This window comes from Buteo buteo, chromosome 11 (assembly GCF_964188355.1).
Source record: "Buteo buteo chromosome 11, bButBut1.hap1.1, whole genome shotgun sequence".
NCBI classification, from domain to species: Eukaryota; Metazoa; Chordata; class Aves; order Accipitriformes; family Accipitridae; genus Buteo; species Buteo buteo.
The window spans coordinates 22411585-22434400 of record NC_134181.1 but is presented as its reverse complement, the minus strand read 5'-3'; the positions used below and the strand labels follow the sequence as shown (position 1 = coordinate 22434400).

The 22816-nt window shown below is 40.7% G+C and overlaps 1 protein-coding gene and 1 non-coding gene across 15 annotated transcripts in view; both read right to left on the bottom strand.

Annotated features, from left to right (window-relative positions):
* Positions 1 to 77: 77 nt before the first annotated feature.
* CNOT1 (CCR4-NOT transcription complex subunit 1) overlaps positions 78 to 22816 on the bottom strand; it is a 59640-nt gene continuing 36901 nt past the window's right edge. For 4 of the 14 annotated variants that reach the window (XM_075040423.1, XM_075040426.1, XM_075040425.1 and 1 more), the window contains exons 24-49: positions 22310 to 22450; positions 21213 to 21392; positions 20016 to 20132; positions 19574 to 19684; positions 18930 to 19007; positions 18434 to 18611; positions 17793 to 17923; positions 16930 to 17226; positions 15227 to 15367; positions 15021 to 15125; positions 14292 to 14411; positions 13549 to 13743; positions 11643 to 11785; positions 10949 to 11057; positions 10685 to 10854; positions 9323 to 9575; positions 6962 to 7210; positions 6156 to 6319; positions 5764 to 5881; positions 5191 to 5292; positions 4755 to 4928; positions 3335 to 3484; positions 2073 to 2253; positions 1545 to 1677; positions 1307 to 1441; positions 78 to 1177 (exon numbers count right to left, since the gene is read on the bottom strand). In XM_075040423.1, the coding sequence (XP_074896524.1) occupies positions 1099 to 1177; positions 1307 to 1441; positions 1545 to 1677; positions 2073 to 2253; positions 3335 to 3484; positions 4755 to 4928; positions 5191 to 5292; positions 5764 to 5881; positions 6156 to 6319; positions 6962 to 7210; positions 9323 to 9575; positions 10685 to 10854; positions 10949 to 11057; positions 11643 to 11785; positions 13549 to 13743; positions 14292 to 14411; positions 15021 to 15125; positions 15227 to 15367; positions 16930 to 17226; positions 17793 to 17923; positions 18434 to 18611; positions 18930 to 19007; positions 19574 to 19684; positions 20016 to 20132; positions 21213 to 21392; positions 22310 to 22450 (3954 nt within the window). In that variant the 3' untranslated portion in view covers positions 78 to 1098. Of the gene's footprint in view, positions 1178 to 1306; positions 1442 to 1544; positions 1678 to 2072; positions 2254 to 3334; positions 3485 to 3532; positions 4213 to 4754; positions 4929 to 5190; positions 5293 to 5763; positions 5882 to 6155; positions 6320 to 6961; positions 7211 to 7304; positions 7673 to 7697; positions 8811 to 9322; positions 9576 to 10684; positions 10855 to 10948; positions 11058 to 11642; positions 11802 to 13548; positions 13744 to 14291; positions 14412 to 15020; positions 15126 to 15226; positions 15368 to 16929; positions 17227 to 17792; positions 17924 to 18433; positions 18612 to 18929; positions 19008 to 19573; positions 19685 to 20015; positions 20133 to 21212; positions 21393 to 22309; positions 22451 to 22816 lie in introns of those variants that run through there. The other 10 variants (XM_075040430.1, XM_075040432.1, XM_075040431.1 and 7 more) reach the window with 7 other exon arrangements.
* LOC142037491 (small nucleolar RNA SNORA46) lies at positions 20546 to 20684 on the bottom strand. The gene has a single exon (XR_012652398.1). It is a non-coding gene; the product is annotated as a small nucleolar RNA SNORA46 (small nucleolar RNA).

Here is a 22816-nt window from a genome sequence, read left to right as displayed (position 1 = left end):
GGGTGGAAACAGACTTTGGAAGACATCAATGGGCCAGGCAGGGTAGAACTGGAGAGAATAAGCACAGTGGGACGTGCTGCATGTCATGACTTTAATGTGTAACTACAGTATGCATACATACAAGAAGTGGGAGAACTAAAGCCCAAGAACTAGAAAGGCTACAAAATACAACACATGGACCAATACTTTACAAAACATTCAAAATCCTTACAAAATGGGCTGTATTGGTCCTTTGGGTTTTTGTTTTGTTTTTTTTTTTTCCTTTTGGTTTTTTTTTTTTTTTTTTTTTTACAAACTTATACTGTGTGGTCACAGGATGGGGGGGGTGGGAAAAGGTCTAGATTTAACCCCCCACCTTCCAAAATTTACAAGTGTCCAAAAAAAAAAAAGCTATAGGCCTGGTCTCTGGTTTCTTTACTAAAAACAGCTGACCCTCTCCCAAAGGGCCTGAGGTGTGTCTTTCTCCAACAGAAAGGAGGCATTCTGACTGCCACTCCACTTGCTGTCTGTCAGCATTTGATGAGGGTGGGGGAAAAGCAATGCTGAACCTTAACCCCTCCCTCACCCCTCCCGTACTCCATAGTATTCCCATATTCCAAACACATCCACCCCCCCCTTTTTGTAAAAGAACTTAGTGATTTAAAGGTCCCCCATCCACATAAAGAAAAATAAGTTACATAATATTATAACTGGCTTTTCAATATTCTTTGGGAGTCTGGGAATGTCAGGACAAGGAGGTCTGCCCCAGACAAGTGCTTGGCATCAGCAGCTGCCCCTTTATTACAAGCTGGACAGGCACCAGTTACCCACCTGCCTCTTACACAATTTGCACAAACCCAAAAGTCCAGACAAATGTTTCTGTTCCTTGTATTTACACTAGTTCAAAATGATATTCACAGCATCTTCTGAATTTTGGCCAAAAGTCAAAAATCTGTTTCAAACTTTGGAACGTGCCCACATAGACTTTCACCCAGGGTCTGTTGCATCTACCCAATCAAGGGGGCTGGGAAGGTCAGGAGGAGCCTTACAGAGTCTTCTGTCAGTTGATGGGATAGGGACCTCCAGGCTGGCACGCTTACAATGCAAGATGCAGCTCATCTAACTGGCACCAGTCCCTTCCATTACTTGCTGGGCCTGCTTCTGCCCCATGCAGCACTGTGCAACTGACTGGAACAACCTGAACACAGAAGCAAAGCAGCATTAGGTGCATTTATGGCAGCAAACAGTGCTTCCACTATGAAGCACCAAGAACTCAGCCCCTGCTTCAGATACTTTGTTTTATTGATTTTGTAGTTAAGTTACTCACTTCTCGATTTCTGGAGCACAGTGAACAAACTCATGGTTCCAGAACTTAAATGCTGGATTTTTTATCAGCTCAATGAAAGTAATAAGGAGACCCCAAGGATGAGGCCTATTTACAATCAGCCGTTCCAAGAGAACCCTGTAATCCAAAAGTAAAAACAGTTAGACCTCAAACATCCAAAATACACAAGGAAGGAAAGCAAAAAGCTGAATGCTGGCAAGTTAAATGCCCTCCCTCTCACCTAGTGATCTGCTCCTGGATAGCCTCAGTGTTGGCCTCTGCAAAGAGGTACAGCATGGTACAACTGAAGTAGTGGGTATGACTGTTGGGATAGCGCAGCTGGTTGGCAATTGCGTTCAAGAAAAGGTAACGGCCTACAGAAGAGGAACAGTGAGTACATAAGGTTTCCTTTACATACACACAAAAAGGAATAAAGAAGCAACTAGTATTGCTTAAAGTTAAGGTTTGTGAGCCTGCCTTATGAAAGTACAAGAAACAAAAACTGAAGATAAGAAAAAGCCTTATAAACCCAAGCTGATGGGGCAGTAAGAATTTAATTCTTCAAACTTATTTCTTATTCCCTTGAATACCCTAAACATTTGGTTTTAATATCGCTCCTGTATTCAGAGTTTTTAATATTCAACATAGCATTACTTACTGTGAATTCACTAGCAGCTACATGAAATGATCTTCTGTACTTCTCATAGCTCAAACAGATAATCAGCTGTTAAATTTGACATTGCATGAACTAGAAGTGTTTCCAGCTCACCTTCAGTGTCCAGGTCTACTGCCAAATTCTGGAAGATGTCCATGTGAGCTGAGTGGGTAATGGTGCTCATAGAGGGTGTGCTGCCTTTGTTGTGAATGTGCGCAATAGCCTGAGTACCTACGTAGAGCACCAGTGCATTAATCAGCTGGATGTTGTAGCGGTTGCCAGGTTCATTTGATACCTAAAAGCAAAGATATGAAAAGCATTAACATTTTATGTTCCTTCAGTAATCAAAGGTACAGCATGTACAACAACAGCATCGAAGTATCTTGATTATACAGAAGATGACACACTCAGACATCCGCAAATTCAATTTGGCATTTACCCTTTTATAATATAGCAGTTATATATATACACATACACACACAGACACATATTCAAAAGCATCAACAAAATACTGAGAGACTCAACAGACAATTTTTGTACTCCCTGCCTAAAAGAAAAAAAAATCAGGTAAGGACAATCTGAATTCACCAGCAGTGCCAGAGGCTGGCTGAAATGCACACCACCTCTGTAAATGCTTCAGTCTGAGCAATTTTCTGAGAAAGTCCAACTTCAGTCTTGAAGTCTGTTGCAAGCCAAGCCTTGTGATGTATGAAGTGTGGTTGGCTAACAAGTCTGAACTGGGCTTTAGCTAATTTGCCTTTCTTTTTTTAACATGCAGATCCATAGATTTCTATAACGATTAATCCATTTGGAGTCAAAATTTAATCAGATTCTAAAAAAAAAGTTCAATAAACCCCACTGACTCTCAGACAATGCCTGGGTAAACAGTGCTTGAGTTGTGTGATGGAAGCCACAAGACTCTTCTTCACCCAATGGTCCAGGACAAAAAAAAGGAGGCTTGATACAATCAGCTCTTGACTACATTCTTCACTAAAGATTTGCAAGGTTGAGCACATGGAAGCAGAAAAGTCAAAGTTTTAGACAAGGACAACCTTGCATTTTCACTATAAGCATTTGGCAGTTCACCTAGATAAAACCAACTGCTTTTAAATTAGATCATTTTAGGGTCATTAAAGTCAACATTCCTTAAGTTCCACCTGGCTGAAACTACTTAACATACACTTAAAACATCCTGCTAGGGAGTGGGAGAAGAATTATTCAGGGAAGTGTGCATTTTCACAGGCTTTTCTACTGCCTGGAACACATGCTTGCTACACACCAACAAAATTCCTGCAAGAAAAGGAGGCTGACTCAGCCAGCAAGATCATTTGTCCCACACTGTTTGAGTTCAGGATCCTCAGAAACCAGCAACTCACCTGTAGGTTGCTGCGCAAGTCAGACAAAAAAGTGACTGGAGAACGGGTTTTGAGATAGGAATCCAAGTCTTTCTTGAACTGAGGTGGCATCACTCCAGTGAAATTTGTGAGTATTCGTGGGGCAATATTAATCTCACTTAACATGTCCACCTGTTGAGAGAAAACCCAGTCAGCTAAACCATAAGCAATCTCTCTAAAGGAACAAATTGCAAAAGTAGATCTGTAAGTGATATTACATCAACTACTGCTGTTGATCACTTTCTCCTACCAGCAAGGAAAAAGAACACTAGACTTTTGCAGATTTCAGAAGAAACTTGGTCTCTAATGTGCAAATTCATTAAATAACTGTCTCAAAGAATCGAGAGCAGAAGATAAAAGAATTCAAGGGCAAAGGCCATAGGGGAATTCAGTCACTGCCTTTGAAGTCTCCCTATCTACACTCAAGCCAGTTTGGTAGTTTCAAAAAGTACAAACATCCACACAAGTCAAGAACAGCCTTCTTCAGTCTCAAGAAGTACTAACTGAATGAGTATTGCAGCTTCACTCCCATTACCCTGCACAGCTCAGGCAAGGAAGAACAATAGGACAATGCTTTAGTGGTGTGAGAAAGTTTGCTTCTAATCGTTCCACGATTAGGAGACTGGCATGTGCCCAAAGACTTAGACAACATCAACACTTGTCAAAGTCTCTCCCCATTATGCAAGAGGCTTACTTCAGTGGTTTATCTCATAATTTTCAAGAGAAGATAGCATCCGTGTTTCTCATCAAAAAGTATTTACAATCACATAGTGCTCAGACACCTGCTCTTCAACAATTAGTTAAATGAACTCCAGTCACCATGCATCCTGTGGAGTACAAGCTATGCAATTCAGCATGAGCTGAAAAAACAAGACACAAACTGTTGGCTGAATTTTCAAACAGCAAAGCCACAAAGACTACTTAAGTAGTCTGTTTCTCAGTGACAAATAAGACAGTACAATGATAAAAACACCTTTGCTCCAACACCATGTGCTAATCAGATCTAGGGACACCATCAAGTCAGGCTCCCCTTGGAAAAAGGAAAGCCCTCTGGTTTTCCATGCAAAAGCTAGGTTCTCAATGCAGTTCTCATGTAACACAAGTCTCAAGAGCCTGTCCTTTCAGGTTGAACCTGCACAGACCTTGCAAGGAAGCCAAGTATCTACAGGTACCAATGAAGCCTTGCAAGCAAGCCAAGTATCTATGGGTGCCAAAAATGTTGTTCTGCTAGCTGCTATGTCACTTAAGTTTCAAATTACCTGTTAACTTTTGAATGGTTGCATTAATTCAAGTATCAGTTAAACTGTTCCCCAAATTCCACAGTCTCCACCAAGAAAACTGGATAAAGAGTATTTGGAGCATTAAAGCTTCCAATTATCAAACTCCTGAAAGTAAGTCCTACCTTTAGATTGGGGGTGAAAGGGTCTGGAAGCCTCATGTTCCGTGGGAAGGCACTCAGGATCAGATTCCTTAGCTGAATACAGTTAGGTGGGATCACATCACAGAACCCATAGTGGTAGTCACAAAGAAATTCTGGGAAATCATGCAACAAGACCAGCAACACACGCAGAGTGCCCTGTGACATAAAATACAATATAAAAGAGGTGTGTAACTGTTGAAACTGCCCAAGAGCTTGCAGAGCCACCCTTCTGTGTCATGTGGTTAACATTAACAGGAAGAAATTAATCTAGGAAGGTAGCCTGTTTCTGTCCCACACCAGATTTGCATTTAACTCTAAGATATAAGTTATAAAAGAAAAGAACAGTAAATCTTACTTTGCTACCAGAACACCTCTACTTTCAGACAAATTTGGTTGGGAGTAGCTGAGATTTTTTTACCTTGTAAAGAATTTGCATAGGTTTGGTGAGTTCCACATTTCTAAGGAAAGGAGCCAAGTACTTGAAAAGATCTATCAATAACTGGGCATACATAGGCCAACCCTGTAAAGAAAAAAAACAGCAGGTGGAAAACATGCAATGAAGAGCAGTTACCTTAACTTCAAAACAGTAATTAGATTGGTCTTCACATAAACCTGGATCAAAGTTATGTCCTCCTGCTAGCTCTAGCAGTGAGTGCGGCACAGCTCATTTCAAGGGCTTTAGCCACACATCATCTGCTATGGGTGTTTCTGGAACACTCAACATGCCATACTGAGTTGACAGCATTCGGTCTAGACTACAGCTCTTCCAGATTTTGACAAAGGCATGTTTATTAAATTCAATTCACCCTGTATTCTATAGTTTATTGACACAAAGACTCTCCTCCATGCAGTTAGATTACCATGAATATGGAAGACAACAGAAACAGGACAGCCATGCTACTAGTGCACTTCAAGAGATGTGAAACAGCACCACACCAGATAAGCATCCGTGTGAGCTTTTTAATTCAGAAGAGATAAACTGCAGCCACACCTTCTGCTGTGGTGTATGTGCCAGCATTCTTGCAATAAAAATCCGATGGGAGATCAGTTCCAGCCAGGCATAAACAAAACCTGGAGCTTTTGTAGGCCTCAGGATGTGAAATGTGTTACTGAAAGAAAAGTTAGAGCAGGTTAAAAGTGCACAGCAATAAGATTGCTTTTCATAACATTGAGGGAAAACATACACAGCCCTAAAAGCAAGGCATTTTAGCATCTTGGGTTTTACCAGTCATCTTCCTTAAAACAAGCAAGTGGACAGTCTATAGAACCAGTTATTCTGAATGTGATTAAGCCACCACAAAGGAACAGTCAGATAGGCTTCAGACAAAAAATCTTGATCCTACCAGGAAAGGATGAGGATTGTGGCCAATCTCAAATACATACCAGAAAGCTGTGAGTGTCTGGAAGTTGATGGTCTCCAGCACATGCTCAGGAGCATTTAATTCCAACAGCAACATGATGAAAATGCGATGGTAAGGAAGTTGCTGAAACTCACTCTGCCGAACATCATGGTCTTGCAGAAGAACTCCCACCACAATACCAAGAACCTAAAGAGATCAAGACGTTTCAGTGGTGACAGCAAGAATTACTTTGCAAGTCAGCCTATAAATAATACTTTAACCGTTAGCAAAAGAAAAAAAAGGAAAAAAATTGGTAGATTCTAACAAGAATCAAAAATCCTAGTTATTGGAAGCATTATGTAAATTAATATTATAATCTCTATCAGCAACTCCCAACCACTATACTTTGCTCCCCCTGTCCCATGGATCATCATCATAATGACTCACTGCACAGCATTGGAAGGTCTTAACTACCTAAGACCATCTAGCCATAAACCAAGTAGTGTAAGAGTATAGGCAAGGCCCTCATAAAAATCAAGGGAGACACCCCAGAATCACCAACCTTAAACCACACTTTCTAATACCTCAGAAAAACAGCAGTTGACTTTTTCATTTCAAGGCACAAAGGTGAGTTTCAGCTTTGATTGATATGAAATCTTTGTGCATAAGAAAGCCACTTGGCATCCTCATGCTCCACTCGACAGTTTATCATTTCAGTGACCAACCCATCAAAGTCCTCATCTGATACTTCAGCAGAAGCCTGCATTAAGGTCTACATTTCACGTTTATCAGCAAAGGTACACCTGATTATGCACTTTAAATGCAATGAGTACAAAAAGCACTCCCAACCTTATTCAGGAGGTTGATCTTTGTAACTGTGTTGGTTGCCTCCCCAGAGTGCTTCACTAGCAGCGCAATAAGTCGCACAAAGGCATCCAGATTGTGGTAGCACTTGGCTCGAATCATGGTGGGGTTGGCAGCAGGGTTATGCTGTTGCTCAGCCTGAGCACGATAGCTGATTTCAACACACATTTCGGTGCAAAGACGGAAAAAGCGGGTGATCAGGTCATCTGTTTTCAGGATTCCTTGCTGGTGCATCTATCCAGGAAAGGAAAAAACCTCAGCACCGTAACCACAGAAAGTTCATTTTACAACTTACTTCAACCAACACACACTTTACAAAGCACCCACCTTGCCTGGCTCAATTTTTACCACACTCTCAAGAGATGGGTTGCAAGCTCTCTCTGCTAGTCTTGCCCAAGATGAGTATTTTCAAGGCAACTTGAGGGTGGCAATGCAATTTTAGCAAAGACATTTACTCCCAAATAGACTTTTTGATCCCAATTCTTCTCAACCATCAGCATAGCTGAGGAGCCTGTTTCACTATCAGTTCTGCCACCAGCACTCAACCTTGCATGAAGGACAGCAAGAGGTGGCAGCAGTTCAGTCTGTCAGGCATTCAGGAGCCCACACAGGGGCGTACAAGCTCCGGGAAGGGCAAACTTCAGCTACTAGTTCAGGAACCATCACTACTTTGCAGCAACATTCTGTAGAAGCAAACTGCATTTGCAGAGTGAATTTTCCTTACAGGAACATTACATGCAGACAAAGACCGGGTGGGCTTTTTTTTGTTTTGCAGTGGGGTGTTGTTTTTAAAAACATACATATTAAAAAAAAAGAGATCTCCTTTTGTTTGTTACCCACAGCATTAAAGCCATCAAAAGGAAACAAATTACACTGCAGAAAACCTCTGGGTTTTGAATAAGGCATCTTACTTCTAAACTCCTACTGCACAGACATGAAGCTATATATACAGCTAACTCTTGGAGAACTTCTAGTATTTCTGGAGAAACTTTTTTTAAAAGGAATTCAGGTATCTGCCTTCAAAGTTCTATGCTCCTTGTTCTCCTAAAGACTAGTGGAAAGGAAGCAACACTTAATTTAAAGCAGCCAAAATTATGGTCTTTTAAGTTCAGTAATAAAACCTTGTTTAATGCAGTTATTACAAAATGACTCCTTTGAAACCCATAGCTAAAGCCTGTAAGGAAAAAATTATATATAAACACTGCACTTCAATATATTTCAATTGCTATTTCAAATCCGATCAAATAGGTACAAAAGCTAAACAAGTGTGGTAAGAGTGAAGCAGGACAAAAGTGCATTGACTATTATGAGTATACTATACTGAAGTAAGCTTTATAAGCATACTTTAAGGTATAAAAAGGAGTAAGGTCACATGAAGAGGTAATTTTTTTTTTTAAATAGGGTTTAATACAGGACCCATTAAAAACATTCAAAAAAGATGCTATGCAGTAGAAGTCAGACCAACAGAAAGCTGGCTAAAAGCCATCACACAAGGACACTAAAATCACATGAAAAAAGATCACTGCATCAGTCAAGATCTTCATGCATACTTTGTAGCTTGAACTTCTTTTCATTAGTAGCTGCAAAATCTGTAGCATTTCTGTCATTAACATAGAAACTTACACAATACAAACAGACTAAGTCAGGGGCTTCCTTGCAGCTGCAGTCAAGGAGCTGCCAGGAACACAGTTTTAGGGAGATGACTGCATATATATATATATATATATACACACATGAAGTTTGTTACCACACATGTTGGCTACTGAGGGCATCTCCATTCTCAGTCACACCTGAAAGGCAGACATGTGCTGTTCATCACACCTGTTCAGGTGCCCTGGAGTGAAATGTTGGGAGGCTGTTTAAACTTAGGCACCACTTCAGCTAACGAAGTTTCAAGTTTTTCCTCAACTCTAATGATTCCAGTTAGAAAAAGGATTCCCTTGTTCACACAGACTGAAGCAATTCACCTGCATGTCATATCTATTAGCAATTTCCTTCCATAGGCTATCAGAGCTTTTACTGTTACCCATAAGAAGCAACACCAGTCAAGCTTCATTACACAGAGCATGTCAGAACTATTCCCAACAGCTATTTCAGCTGTAGTTCTTTTCCCACCAGACTTATCCCAAACCTCATGGTCTGAACTGACAACTTATTGCTATAGTATCTGAAGAACATGATTTGTTGAAGAGTAGGGGTTTCTACAGAACTTTACCATGAAAAACAGACAAAATTTTGATAGTCAACTGCCACACACCTGAAAGTTTCAAAAGGATGCCTAACATGGTTATAATACTGCTTTAAAATGGAGAGCATCACACCCTACTTATGTTGAATAAAAAGCACCTTTCTTTCCAAAAGCTCTACCTGTCCAACAAACGCAGAGAATGCTTTGGTACTGTCACGGCCTGCTGCAGCTGAATGGTAGAGGTTCACCCACTCCCTCAGCAGGTACTCTGCCTTCTCCCTCAGACCTGGTGGATCATCATACTCAGAGGCCTGGGAAATTCCTGAATGCATCATGAAATTGGGACCTCCGTGAGCACGGTCAATCATTGCTTCATAGTTTGATCGGACCACTTCCATCAGCTGAGGTAATCTAATGCAACAGACCAGAGCAAGAGCCAAGTTAGAATTTCTCCTCCCTCAGAAGGTGCAGGAACTGGAAGCTCAGTCAAATGTAGTTGAAAGCAAGCAAATTATTTCTTATACTAAATCTTTGTATCTCCCAGTCGTCAATGAAATAGCAGAAATAAGTCATGAAAGCAGATTCTATGATGAAAGAAGGAACACTGAAGTCATACAAGCTTCGAAGTTCCACTCCAAGTCACACAGCAGTATGCTGCAACAAAGCACCACTAGAAATAATTTCACTTTTGCAGACTTCGGAAGCCCTAAAATGCTCCAAAATAGGGAGATGCCAGTGCTAAACAGCCTGACTGGGGCACTAAATTCGGCTGCAGTGAAAATCAAGTCTTACAGCAAAGACAGTCTACCAACACCAACTGCAGACAAAAGGACTTTTGTTTTGGGACCTCCCACTAGCAGTTGTGTTAGTAGTGGCAGCCACTGCCACCACCACTAGCCAGCTGCTGGTTGCTCTCACAGCAGTCCAGAGTTCTCCAAGCTCCAACCCATGTCTTCCTCAAACGCAGCAGCAATGCTTCCACCTTAGTAACAGGAGGCCTGCAAGTCCCACAAGTATTTCCAGATGCTGTGGCAACATTTGTTGCCCAATCAGCTGCTGGTGGATACACAAGCCATGTGAGATTAGTGGACGACTGCTTTGTAGACTCTAAACAAAATTGTCTAAAGAAACAGAAAGAGTGGTCTAATCTGATGAATTGCTTGTGATTAAACAAATTAACACCTAGACATTTAAGATTAAAACAGGTAAGAATATTGCCTAAATTTGCGATAAAGCAGGAATTCAAGCAAGTTTCTCACAGTACCATGGTATTTTGGAGCACAGTGCATAGAAATATTTTCCTGCTCAAGCATTCAGTTTGATGTGACGCTGCAGCTGCCTCTATTTTGACATAAAATCAGCACGATTACATAAGTGACAGTTTAAACTAACATAGGACTGCAGCCCTAGAGAAAGTTTAAAGCCATATGACTGAATGATATGAGACATTGCCTATATAACATTCAAATCATAAGTGAGCACAAGAGAAGTAATACATTGCACAGTATTTCAAATCTCACCCTTCTGGGGCATTTCCTCTGGAATGAGCATTAATCCTCATGAGCGTCTCAATTGTGTGAAACAGATCCGCCTCTGTTACATGGGCGACACTTCTTTCATCCACCAACAGGATCTTTACCAACTGCATGGCAAATGCCACAGCCATGTAGTTCAAGCCATTCTCCATTGACTGTCAATGTAACAAAGGCAATTAAAGTTCAACCGCAAATCTTACAGTGGACTGACCGTAACTCTTCTCCTCCAAAAGAGCAGGTTCCCTTTACCTGAGCCAAGTGAAGGTCATACTGCTGCATGTTAACAAGGTGATTGCGGATTAGCAGCTCCACAGCTTCCACATTGTACTTGTACTCATCTCTGCATTCAATCAGGCACCTGAAGAATTGGACAACTTAAAAAGTGTACTTAAACAACACAGTTTAAGCGAAGCAACTCAAATCTAATACTTCAGAAACTGTGCCATTCACTGTGATTCATTACTCAGCTCCAAAAGAAGACTCTTCTAAGCATTCTCTAAGGTAATGTCTGAGTTCAGAACAGTCATCAGCCTCAAGCATTCGTTGCCCTGCACAACTGGTCACAACAGCTCTTCAAGAGCTTCAGTTCATTCAGCATAAGACACCTCCCTTCTGAGGACAAAGCGGCACATCTGCCTAGCTAAAGTACTAGTGCTTCTGCTGCAGGCATATGCCATGTCACATTGTTTGTGACAGCATAGAGACATACAAAATGCGGAAAAAACCCCAGACCATCTCTAATACTTAATTCCATTAAAGATTCCCATCATGTTCTAGGATGAAGCAGCATTATCACATCTTTTTGACAAAAAAGCTAGTTATTTTTTGTCTGTCCAAATTGCAGTAATGCAAAATATTAACAGGCAAGTGATTCACAGTAACACAGTTAACTCCCAAAAGATGATGAAAGCTACATCAATATTCCTGTTGTCTCATAACTGACCTAGTAATTTGTTTATTACACCATGGAGATCCATATGCACGGCCGTCCTGCAGAGCCTTCAGCACAAGCAGATGACACTCACGATAGCGAAGCAGGAGGTCAGCATCTGCCCCGCTAGTGGCATCCAGTAAGCCTTCTACAGCCTAGAATAGATGCAACCTGTTAGCAGAGGAAAAAACAAGTCCTCTTCCAAATCTTCTGCAAATTACATCAGCAAATTATCACCAGAAGACTTGGCAGACATGCATAAACCAATTTAGTCATTGTGCTGACCCCTTGATAAGACTATGTGAGATTTTACCAGCTGTTATGGCATCTATATGTTCACTGTGCACAGCTGTCCTACCACAAACAAGCCTACAGTCCCTTTATGCACCACTGGCTTTATATAAGCACCAAATAGTATGAAAGACCACATTAGTTTGTTCTGCAGCTTCTGCAAGTCAATGCCTCCTCCTGAGCAATTCTGCATATGGCTCATGAAAAACTACATGAAAGAAAATTTACAGAACCTGCCAGAGGTCAGCTCTCAGGTTCTTTAGACAAAGAGCTGCACCACTCAGATGCATCTGTGCTAGTCTATAGCAAATGGAAAATGAGTCTTACAAGGGCAGCACCATTTACCTGGTTGAGTCCTAGTCAGGACTAGATCCTTTAGTAGGTACAAGCACGATCAGTCAAGAACAAAGAGCCTCCCTCCAGCTTTCAGTTACTTCTGTTTTGCCACTGTTCTTGGATCCTTACGCAGACAGCTCAGTATCCTTCCACTGTACTCAGGTGGATTTTTCTCCACATCTGTCACTCTGCTCTGCACTACTACACAGGCACTGATGCCAGCTTAGCTTGCCGAGCTCACTACAACATTCCACCTGACATAGTCTACTAGTTCTGGCTGAGTTGGAGTTAATTTTCTTCATAGCAGCCCATATGGTGCTGTGCTTTGGATTTGTGCTGAAACGGTGTTGACAACACACCAGTGTTTTGCCAATTGCTGAACAGCACTTGCACAGCATCATGGGCTTTCTCTTTCCCACTCTGCCTCCCCCACCAGTGCGTAGGCTGGGGATGGGCAAGAGGTTGGGAAGCAACACAGCCAGGACAGCTGACCCAAACTGAATAAAAAGATATTCCATACCGTATGACATCATGTCCAGCAATAAAAGCTCAGGGAAAGGACGACGAAGAGGGGCATTCATGGTTATGATATTTGCCTTTCCAAACAAATGTTACATGTGCTGAAGCCCTGCTTTCTGAGGAGTGGCTAGACATCTGCCTGCTGATGCAAAGTGGCGATTTTAATCTTTTTGTTTGTGCACACAGCTTTTTCTTTCCCTACTAAACTGTCATAATCTGGATGAACAAGTCATCTTGCCTTGCCTCTATTTTCTCCCTGTCCTGCAGGAGAGCAGAATGAGCAAGCAGCTGGATGGATGCTTGGCCATTGTCCAGGGTCAACCCACCATGCATACTCATTTAACAGTTACTGCAAAATACAATCCCCAAGTGTGCCACTATAAATCCAGTACTATGCTCAACACTATCCACCTTCAAGGGCAACTCAAACACCATCTTAGCCTCCAAATCATCCTGAAATCAAGGACTATTCTGGAGTGCAATAGCTCTCTACTTGCCAGATCTGAACAAAACTCCCCTAAGTCCCAGGATTCTGTACTTGCTTCTTTCCACAGCAGCCTGGCCACTGTGTGTACAATACACCAAGTGAACACTAAGGCCCTTGTCCAGTTTTTTTAATGAATTTCCAAAGACAGCAATTGTTCAGTGTTTTTCACCAAGCAAGTTCCACAGGATGCATGAAGATACATGGTCACCAGCAAGATAATCCACAAACCAGATGAGTAATAAACTCCAGGTGAGTTGTTACAGGAGAAGAGTTGTTAACACTCACCTTCTGCAGCAGTCCAAGTGCAGCAATAGCATCACGGGAGTTACGAGCCACCACCACTGCCTCCAGGAGGCTGCGCAATGCTTGAGCTTGAGGATTCATGGCCAGGGTGTGTGGAATGGACTGCAGGTGCTGCTCCAGTTCTGTCATACATTTATCATAGATTTGCGCTACATCATCTGTAGCCCAAGCTTGCTGCTTAAGAGAAGGTGGGAATGAGCGATTTTTGCAAGGATTGTATTTGTGAAACTCAAATACTGATTGGCTCTTCTGCTTCCGAAATTATAGCATCCAGGATTTAGACCTCTACAGTATTGTGGTTAGTTATGCTGGCATTTTAAATACACAAATATGAGCAAATTAAGCTGTGGAAATAACTAGCAATTCTAGCAGTCCTTAAAACCAAGTATGTATACAAAAATCTGTTCATTATCTCAAAATCCATGCTTGACCTTCCTGAAAAAGTAACCTGAGATTTGAATAAAAAGTTTCATTGCTACTAAAACTACATGTAGTAAATCATAACTTGCAGATCTTGTCCCAATTTGGGTTAAAAACCTCTAAGACTGGATATAAGTTTTATGTTGCCATTAGTTTGACATCAAAACTAATTAATCTTTCAACCACTATTCCCAAGCAATACAAATGCCTGATTCTTACTAGTCTTTTAGCAAAGGACACAAGTTCTACAACATTCACCAAAAGGGCTATAGTACTCTCAAGCCAATTAATTCAGAAATCTCTACCTTCATGGGCTGAGCCAAGAATCCTGTAGGCTGAGTTAAGTCATTGGTAGGCAAGAAGCCAGGGACATTGCGTGCAAACTCTTCATAAACAGCCAGCTGTTTTGGGTCCACACCTCCAACCTTTGCAATGAAAAGAACAGGCATTAACCTCATTGTTAAGCACTGTGGCAGTAAGAAATGAGGGCAGTTTGTGTAACAGGTAGCTGCTCAGTCACATTCTTAAACAGAGTGGCCTAGACATCAAGAAGTAGGATTTAGCTGCTCTGTGCTGAGGTCCTATCTCTCCTGCCACACCTCCAAACAGGAGCATTTTTGCTCTACAGCTGCAACTCACATTCCCAGAAACAGGAATAACTGAATACTGGCTTCATGTGTGTCTGATGCACAAAAGTCATGCTCTGCTGAGAGCACATGATGTGTCCTTTAAGGGAATAAAATATAAAAAAGACAAGACAGCAAAACAGATTAGCCATCTTTCAGTGAAAGGAACAGCACAGAAGAAGAGACAGGACTTTTAATGTCCTCAAGAAATTGAAGAAAATGGTATGAACACCCATTTTGGAGCAACTTATTCATGTGTTTCCATTACTAATCAAGCTAATAGCTGTTGCACTGTTAGACAAGACTAAAAATAAACAGGATTGCTTAGGTGAAGCTGTGCCATCTACTTTTTGTTATCAGGATGGGGAGAAGAGCAGCATCAGAACATAGCACAGTTAATACCCTCACCTTTAACCTGATCTGTTCTGGCATCCGCTCAGCCTGGTAAGTTAACACAACAGGATCACAGTACCGACGACCCTCTTGTCTAGCATGTTTTCTGAGCTCAAATTCCTGCGGAAAAAATCCAAACACCACACTGAATTTTAGACACTGAGTCTGAATATATATGAGCATATATAATACTTTATAAAAGACAGCAGCCCCATACTTACAGTTGCAAGCCTCTTGTCCATCTCAGGGCCTGCCTTTTCCACAGCCGTCTTCTGGATAAAGCAGCATGCTAGCTCACAGTTATCCTGCGCTAACTGGGCTGCTGCCTGCTCCATCATGTCCCTCTGTTGTGGGGAGGCTGCCTATTGAAAATCACAATAATCAGTGACAGCTGTAAATTTTCCCCTGTATGTTGCTAGCCTTAAAATCCACACCACTGCCTATATGGAAAACCAGCAATAAGAAGAAATGCTCTTAGGAATGCACTCTTTGCATGGAATATACAATAATAAACTTAATTTTGCATAGCTTTGAATAAAACATGTAGGCAAGACAACAGTAAAGGCTTTCAACAAGGAACAAAACAGCAGGAGGTTCTCCATCTTCTCCACCAACTTATCTCCAGGGCATAGAAATAAAGCTCTGCTTTAGACTAATGCACATACAACAGATGCTAATGCAGGAAAAGCAAGCCTCACATCACAGCGTAAAAGTTTTTATGCTTCCTAGGTTGTAATCAGAAGATAGAGGTGCATCGCTAACAATGCATAACAGTAGTTGTAAACCTTTTTCAGTGGGTTCCCTTTCTGATCCAGATTTTCTTCTTCTCTTCTCAGGAGTCTGCTTTAAGAGAACCCTGAACAGACGGACTTATTTTCCAGGGTGCAAAGCATCAACTCCCACTGGAAATGGTATACACATATAAACACAAACAGTCTAATCTACTAGGATTTCCTAGTCCATCAGGATCTACCCCTACTTCATTAATTCCTGAAAACTACACTGCTTAAGCCAGATGTGAATCTTTTGATGTCTTGTACAGCACTTTCTTCTGCAACGCAATGTTTTGTATAATTACTCCTTAAGAAAACCTCCTTGATTATAACCTGCCCCGTATCAATTTTACACATCTTCAGGAATTAAAAAAAAAAACAACAAAAAAAATGCAAACTTGACTACAATGTTGCTACATTTTCATACCATTCATGACATTTTTACACACACCATGATACATTAGCACCAAGCCCTCTACAAAATTTGAATGACTTCTGCCTACACACGTTCTTCAGTGACAGTTTTCTGGGTAGCAGCTACTGTTCTGGCCAGCAGTTCATGAACTGTGTTTGTTTAGCCAAGAAGGGGAAGCTAGCACTGCAGCTCAAATTTTATTCATGAAGAGAGCTGAAAATATCCTCCAGAAAACCCAACAAATTAACAAGCCACGCAGAAAAATCTTAGCTACATATCTGCTAACACCACAAGTAAATAAAACCTGCCCGAAACATACATGCTCACTGAGACAATCCAAGACACCACCAGAAAGTCCCAGAATCAATTCAGTCCTCCCCACTCTAGCTTTTCTACCTCAAAACCCACAGAAAGATACATACTTCAAGGCTTCTGCAACGTGATCAAACTGGAGAAAACACTGGCGCAAAATAAAAAGGTAGTCAGGAAGTTTGTGTGTAATATAGTAAGATCCACTTTACCAGCTTAAGAGTGTTTGACATGAGCTGTTATTTCAGCACAGTTTTTTTCACTATAATTCCACAAGTCACGAGAAACCTGTCCACTAAATTCATGTACACACTAGTTAAGCCATGTAATCAATCAACAAGTCTACAGTGTGGAGAACTGATTTGCTAATGCTGGATGTCTACAGTCCTATAAGCTGGAAATAAGCTTCAGATGATGCGACTCTTACCCTCAGTGCAGTAGCAAAACTATTTTTCAAGTTGGTAGCTATGCTCATCAGCAAAGGCTCCCTGCAGGTAATCATGGCCATCCCAGCAGTCAGGTTACGCATCATATGGTGTGCAGCCACACGCATTCGTGACTCCTCTGAATCCAGTGCAAAGTCCTTCCTCACTATCTGCTCACAGGTAGTCATGGCAATCTTAATGGACCGATCGACCACCGGATGGACAAGCTCTTGCACTGCTCGTTCTATCGCCTGCCGCACACACTGCTTCAACTGCGGGTGGGCTTGAAACAGTGGAATCTGGAGGAAGATTAGGAAAGTTAAGTGAGAATAAAAAATCCCATCTACCCTAGACATTCACATGTTCTGAAAAACTTTTAAGTTCACTGTCACAGCTTGTCTACAGTGCAGCACTCCTGTGTTCCACACGCAGCTATTACAATATCAGTTTGATAATTCTGAAACTGGGACGTACGACCATTTTTCTTCCAAAGTTGCAGCTGAGCACAACGCAAAGACTAACTTAAGAGCTAAGTTGCTCTTAAGGAGCAGAGAAGCTCCTTTTAGGCTTGAGTCCTGATAGCAACTATCTCAACTGACACTTATTGCCAGAAATAAACTGGATACTAATGTAAGTGTCACAGCAAAGAATCACTTGACCATGTGAAATTTTGTTAGCTAGTATAGCTACTAACCACCCCTGAAGTTCTCCATTTGATTACTTGTTAGCATTCACCCTCCCCATTACTTTTGAGAAGAGACTCTTCAATGGCTTCAACTTACCAAATGCTGCTCCCACTAGCTGAGATGTGGCAATATTGGTGGCAAGAATTCTTTTAGCAAACCAAATCAGCTCTAAAACTTACCGTCGGATTTAAGGTAATATGTGGAGCCAACCCTCCTAAAGAATAGACATTGATGTCATGATAACTGTACTGAGGCTGTGGCGGAACTGTGGCTGTACAAGTGGTGCTGGTAGCTGGAGTTGTAGAAGCAGCTATAGAATACAAGAATATTTGTATTGAGCCATTACTGAAGAGCAAATGCTTATAACAGAAGTTTACAATTTTCATTTAAACCAGCAAGTGACCAAGAAACAAAAATTTTGCAGTTCGATCATGAAGCCTCCTAAACTTATCAAGCAATTTTTATTCTCCATTTTCCCAATTAGTACCAAACTAGCTTCAGCACATATTAACAGAGCTGTTTGTTACAACAGAGTTTAGCCCCTGATGTCTTGTTAATAGATCATCCTGCTTCACTCCCTTCTAAGGAGTAGCTAGCTAAACACAGCATGTGTAGAATTAGTCCTCAGAATAGCTTCCACTCCCTTTCCATCTCCAAACTCTGTACATCTACTTCTGTTACAAAACTATCCAAGTGCTCCCAAGCATTCAGCAATGTTACACCAGCGTTATGCAGCTTCACATTTTTCTTTGCAATAGCATAACCTGTCTTAATTGAACTTCTATAGTGTGGTTCTGGGTTCTATATGAAATGTACTTACTAGTAGTTGTGATGGGTGGTAGCTCTTCTGGCTGCTTCACATCCTTCTTTGGAGCAGACAGTTGCTCATCCAGATTTTTCAGACGATCCTTATCTTTCAGGAGACTTCCAGGTTTCAGCTCATTGATGTCTAGTGCAAGATTCTTGCAGAGCACCTCAATCTCAAACTTCAGATTCAACTGCACAACAATTCTAGTTTAGGTTATGTCACAAGGAAAATACCCGAAACGTTTACTGGGCCACTCGACTCCCAAGCTTCCCATTCTAACCCCATGCCTTTTAGAGGCTTTAATAGTGACTGAGGATTAGACAAATATCTTGCATGCCGACCTCACAGGAGAAGAGTTTCATCCAAGTTCTACCAAATTAAGCAATGCCCAATTCTCCCCATGCTAAAGCAGTGAGAAGCAAAATTTGGTCCTTCACAACATCCTTCTTGACTGGTATTGTCAAGAAAATCTCACACTCAGTAGGTATAGAAAAGAAAAACAGTTTACTTTTAGATCATGTTCTTGATGTAGCTCAGCTAAAACATTCATAATGGCCATTGTCCATGGGTTTGGAGGCCTGAAGACCTAAAACAAAGAGGAGAGCAGTTTTACACAAACATCTTAAATCATTTGAATAACTTATGACTGGAAATTTTTGAAATATCAACATGTGTGCATACAGCTATGGAAAAATTTGTACAGGTGCACTTAAGGCTGAATTTAGTATTCTGTTTGACTGGAACTAGATTAGGAAGCTAGCTAAACATTAAACTAGAAACACAATGACTTGGTCCTTCTGAGAGATCAGTTCTACGTCAAGCAGAACTGACAAGAGTTGACCAGGGTCAAAGAGGGGCAGGGAGAATTAAAAAAACTAGATCCTATAACCACTTCAATGGCATCCTTCCATTTCTCAACAGAGTTCCATTCAGGGATACCAGAGTACAATTCAGTTCAATTTAGGCTACAAAAAATGGCACAGGCCATGCACTTTCCCTCACAACAGAACTCCTTCACTTTAAGCCCTTACATCCCTTTTCTTTCTTGCCATGAAATTCAACCAGTTATCACTTTGTGAAGAGAGCTAATTACTTTCTGCAATACTTACTTTGCCACTTGAGCAATAACTCTGTCAGAACAAAGTCACTTACCACACTCCTGACACTGGATTCTAAGACTTTGGCAACAAATGGCACTACATAAAGCAATTCCTGCTGTCCCTTAACGTATGCTTCCAGTAGTAGTGATTTCACATCCAAATCCTGAAAAATACCATCAACAATTGAAAAGGGGAAGACGGTGGAGAGAAAAGCAAGCACACTGCAAAAATTCCACTTAAACACTATTTCCTTATAGGACATACTGGCAAGGTTAAGTCAAGATGGTCCTTGAATTTTAGACTGCTAAGCAGCAGTTACTTTTTGAACAAAGACTTACAGATATACATTTTTACATGGGATTAATTACTTCACTTGACAAGGACTACTAACTTTTCTGATGTGAAAAATATTTATAAGTCTTAAATGACCCACTCCGCAATTCTACTTTTGTCCTGGTTTCATACCAAACAAATCCGTAAAGACAGAAACTCACCGTGTGCAAGATGGGCTTATTTTTAGCCAGCGTAATCATTCCTAGCCAGTGACCAAGGTTCTTCAACAAGGAACGGTCTGAGAAGTTGGCTGCCGCTTTATCTGATGTCAGTAGCACCTAATGAAAAAAAGCAACTTGAGCAACAACTGGAAGATAATCAGATTCAAAACAAAATCCAACAGCTGATCTGACTTAAAATGTAAAGTTTTAGAACATTAAGTTCTGAGCTACAGTCACATTACAGAGATACTCAAGAGCAGTCTTTGCTTCAAGGCAGCACCCCATAAATCTGCCCTGTAATGATTTCAAAATTCCTTTCTTTCAAGAGGATCAAAAAGCATTACACTTTTCCAGACCTCACTGTTTACTGTGTCAAGACTGTTACGACTACTCACTAAGTATAACTTGTGAAGGCAATGCTTCCTCTTAATGCTTCATCACAGACCTGAAGGCTACAGTTTGCACTTCCCGGGAAATTGTTTAATTCTAATTTCCAGACTTAAATCATGTCACAAGTATTCTGCTGTTAGTTCTGTTCCTTAGCTTCAGAGAAGCATCAGCTGAACAGAGCAAGGTCAGCTATGCTCTGAAGAGCCAGGAGATTCTTTTGCACTACAGCGTAACCCACGGTGGTCAGGAAATTCCACCAACAGGTTTAAAAGTAGTGCTTGCTTGACAAACTTGTTTCATCCACTCATCTCTTCTGGGCTGCCGCTTCTCCCTCCTCCTCCCCATCACATCATCTTTGCCCTCTAGTGAATTTTGGTTGTTACACTCCCACTTCCTAAACTCTCCCCTTCCCCTTTGTTGTTCTTTGACCAGAACAGCAGAGTGTGGTTTTCTTATCTTTATACTTTCCCTGCACAAAAGAACTTAGACCATAAGCAATTTTCCCCTAGGTTATAATTTGCAAGCCTCGCACAAATTTAGAGTCAACCTACATAAATGAACTCAAATGCAGATTTACCCTCTCATTATACAATTTGAATTAAGTCTTTGGTACATTCCTGACTGAAACCAGAAGAATCCTAGTATTCATAAAAGTAACTTGTTAGTTTAATAGTAAGCTAGCAAGTAGATTTTTGAATGATATTCCATATTTGAAGATCAGCACCATACTAAGCAAGCAGCGTGAGGAGAACAGCATGCTCCTAAATCTTTAAATCTATTAAGTATTAGAAAACTTGTGCTACTCACCTTGATATTTCTGTAGGTTTCATTCAGAACCATTTTATTAAACTCTGGATTCTTAAGTGTGTCAAGGAAGTTTGAATATAAGCTGTGAAAATTAGGCTCAATACTGACTCTCTTCATCACAAGATACTGTGATACCCAAGGCATGAACTCTTCTTTCACTGTTTCCTTCAATTCTTCAACCTGTCTCCATACAAAAGAAGCAGCACACCATAGAAGATATGAGAAGATGACCAAAAACTTTTGGGGTCATCTCTGACCATCACATAGTCATGGTCAGTCAATTGCTTTTAACAGAAAGGTTGGGTTTGTTGGGTTTTTTTGGTTTTTTTTTTTTGTGTTTTTTTTTTTTTTTAAATAATGCTTTGAAATCAGTGTCTCATCATCCAAAGATCTGGTCAACCAGTAAGGACTCAATCAAAATCAGCAAAGCATAATAGTTTACCTCTCCCCCACTTCTCAGCTTTTTACCAGATAACTGCAAAATAAATGTCAGCATTTTACGTTAAAGCCATCTGTCCACAAGACAGATAGCACAGGTTGCAGCAGTACTGCAGATTTCTACTAGTTCAGAAAAAATTCCCTGAATTTCAGCTTGAAATACAAGAATCCATCAGCTTAACCTTGCAACATTAAGTGGTACCCAGCCCATTTACAATGTGAATTTTTGTTCAAACTTGTATTAATGTTTTTCAGAAACTAGCATTAGTATTTTTCAGTTCTTTCAAATGACAAAAACCATCAGAAAGGACTATCCAGTGGTTATTCTGGGCATCTGCTGGACATGCTTTCCTGAAAACAAAGCATTGCTGACATGTAATACTTTAATATAAAGGATCTGGCTATACAGGAACAAGGAAACTTGTAGGAGAAAGCAAGATTAAAACCAGCTATCTTTTACCCATCTCACCTTTCCCTGAAAAATTGTATCTCTAAAGACATTCAAGCAAAAAGCGTTGGAAACTATTATTTCTTTACAGTGTGCTCCTTCCTAATTTTCTGCAAGTTGGAATTTCTGTAGAAACATCATCACTCACCACTTTAGAATGGACTTTCAGAAATACATAAAAATAATTTCACTAGTGTTCTTCCATACTTGCCTTCTGTGTCATATTTGACTGAGACAGATTATTGAAGATGAAAGCAATTTTTTCCTGGACATTCTCTGGAGGTTCCACAATTCTCTCAGTTTGATCTGTTGCTACTAACAGCGTATCAATATTGGTAGTATTAATGGAAGGCTGAAGGGAGAACAAGAAGTTAAGAATAAGACACTACATAAAGGCAACATCAAAAGAAACTTTTGCTCTGTTTTGTCAAGCAAAAAAAAGAATTGAGCTTTATCAGGTGACACCTATAGTCTCAGATTCATTTTCAGCAACACTAACAGAGCCATGTGATTTTCTTTCTTTTTTTTTTTTTTACTCTACAAATGATGATCAACACTCAGCAGAAGAATGCTGCTGTACAAAAAAACCTCTATCATTTACATTCATATATAATAGGTGCCACTGCAATGGCACCCATTAGGCTAACAGCCTGCATACCCTACTAGCCTGGAGAAAAATCATAGTACAATAGTGAGTGGTACATAGTACAGTAGCGAG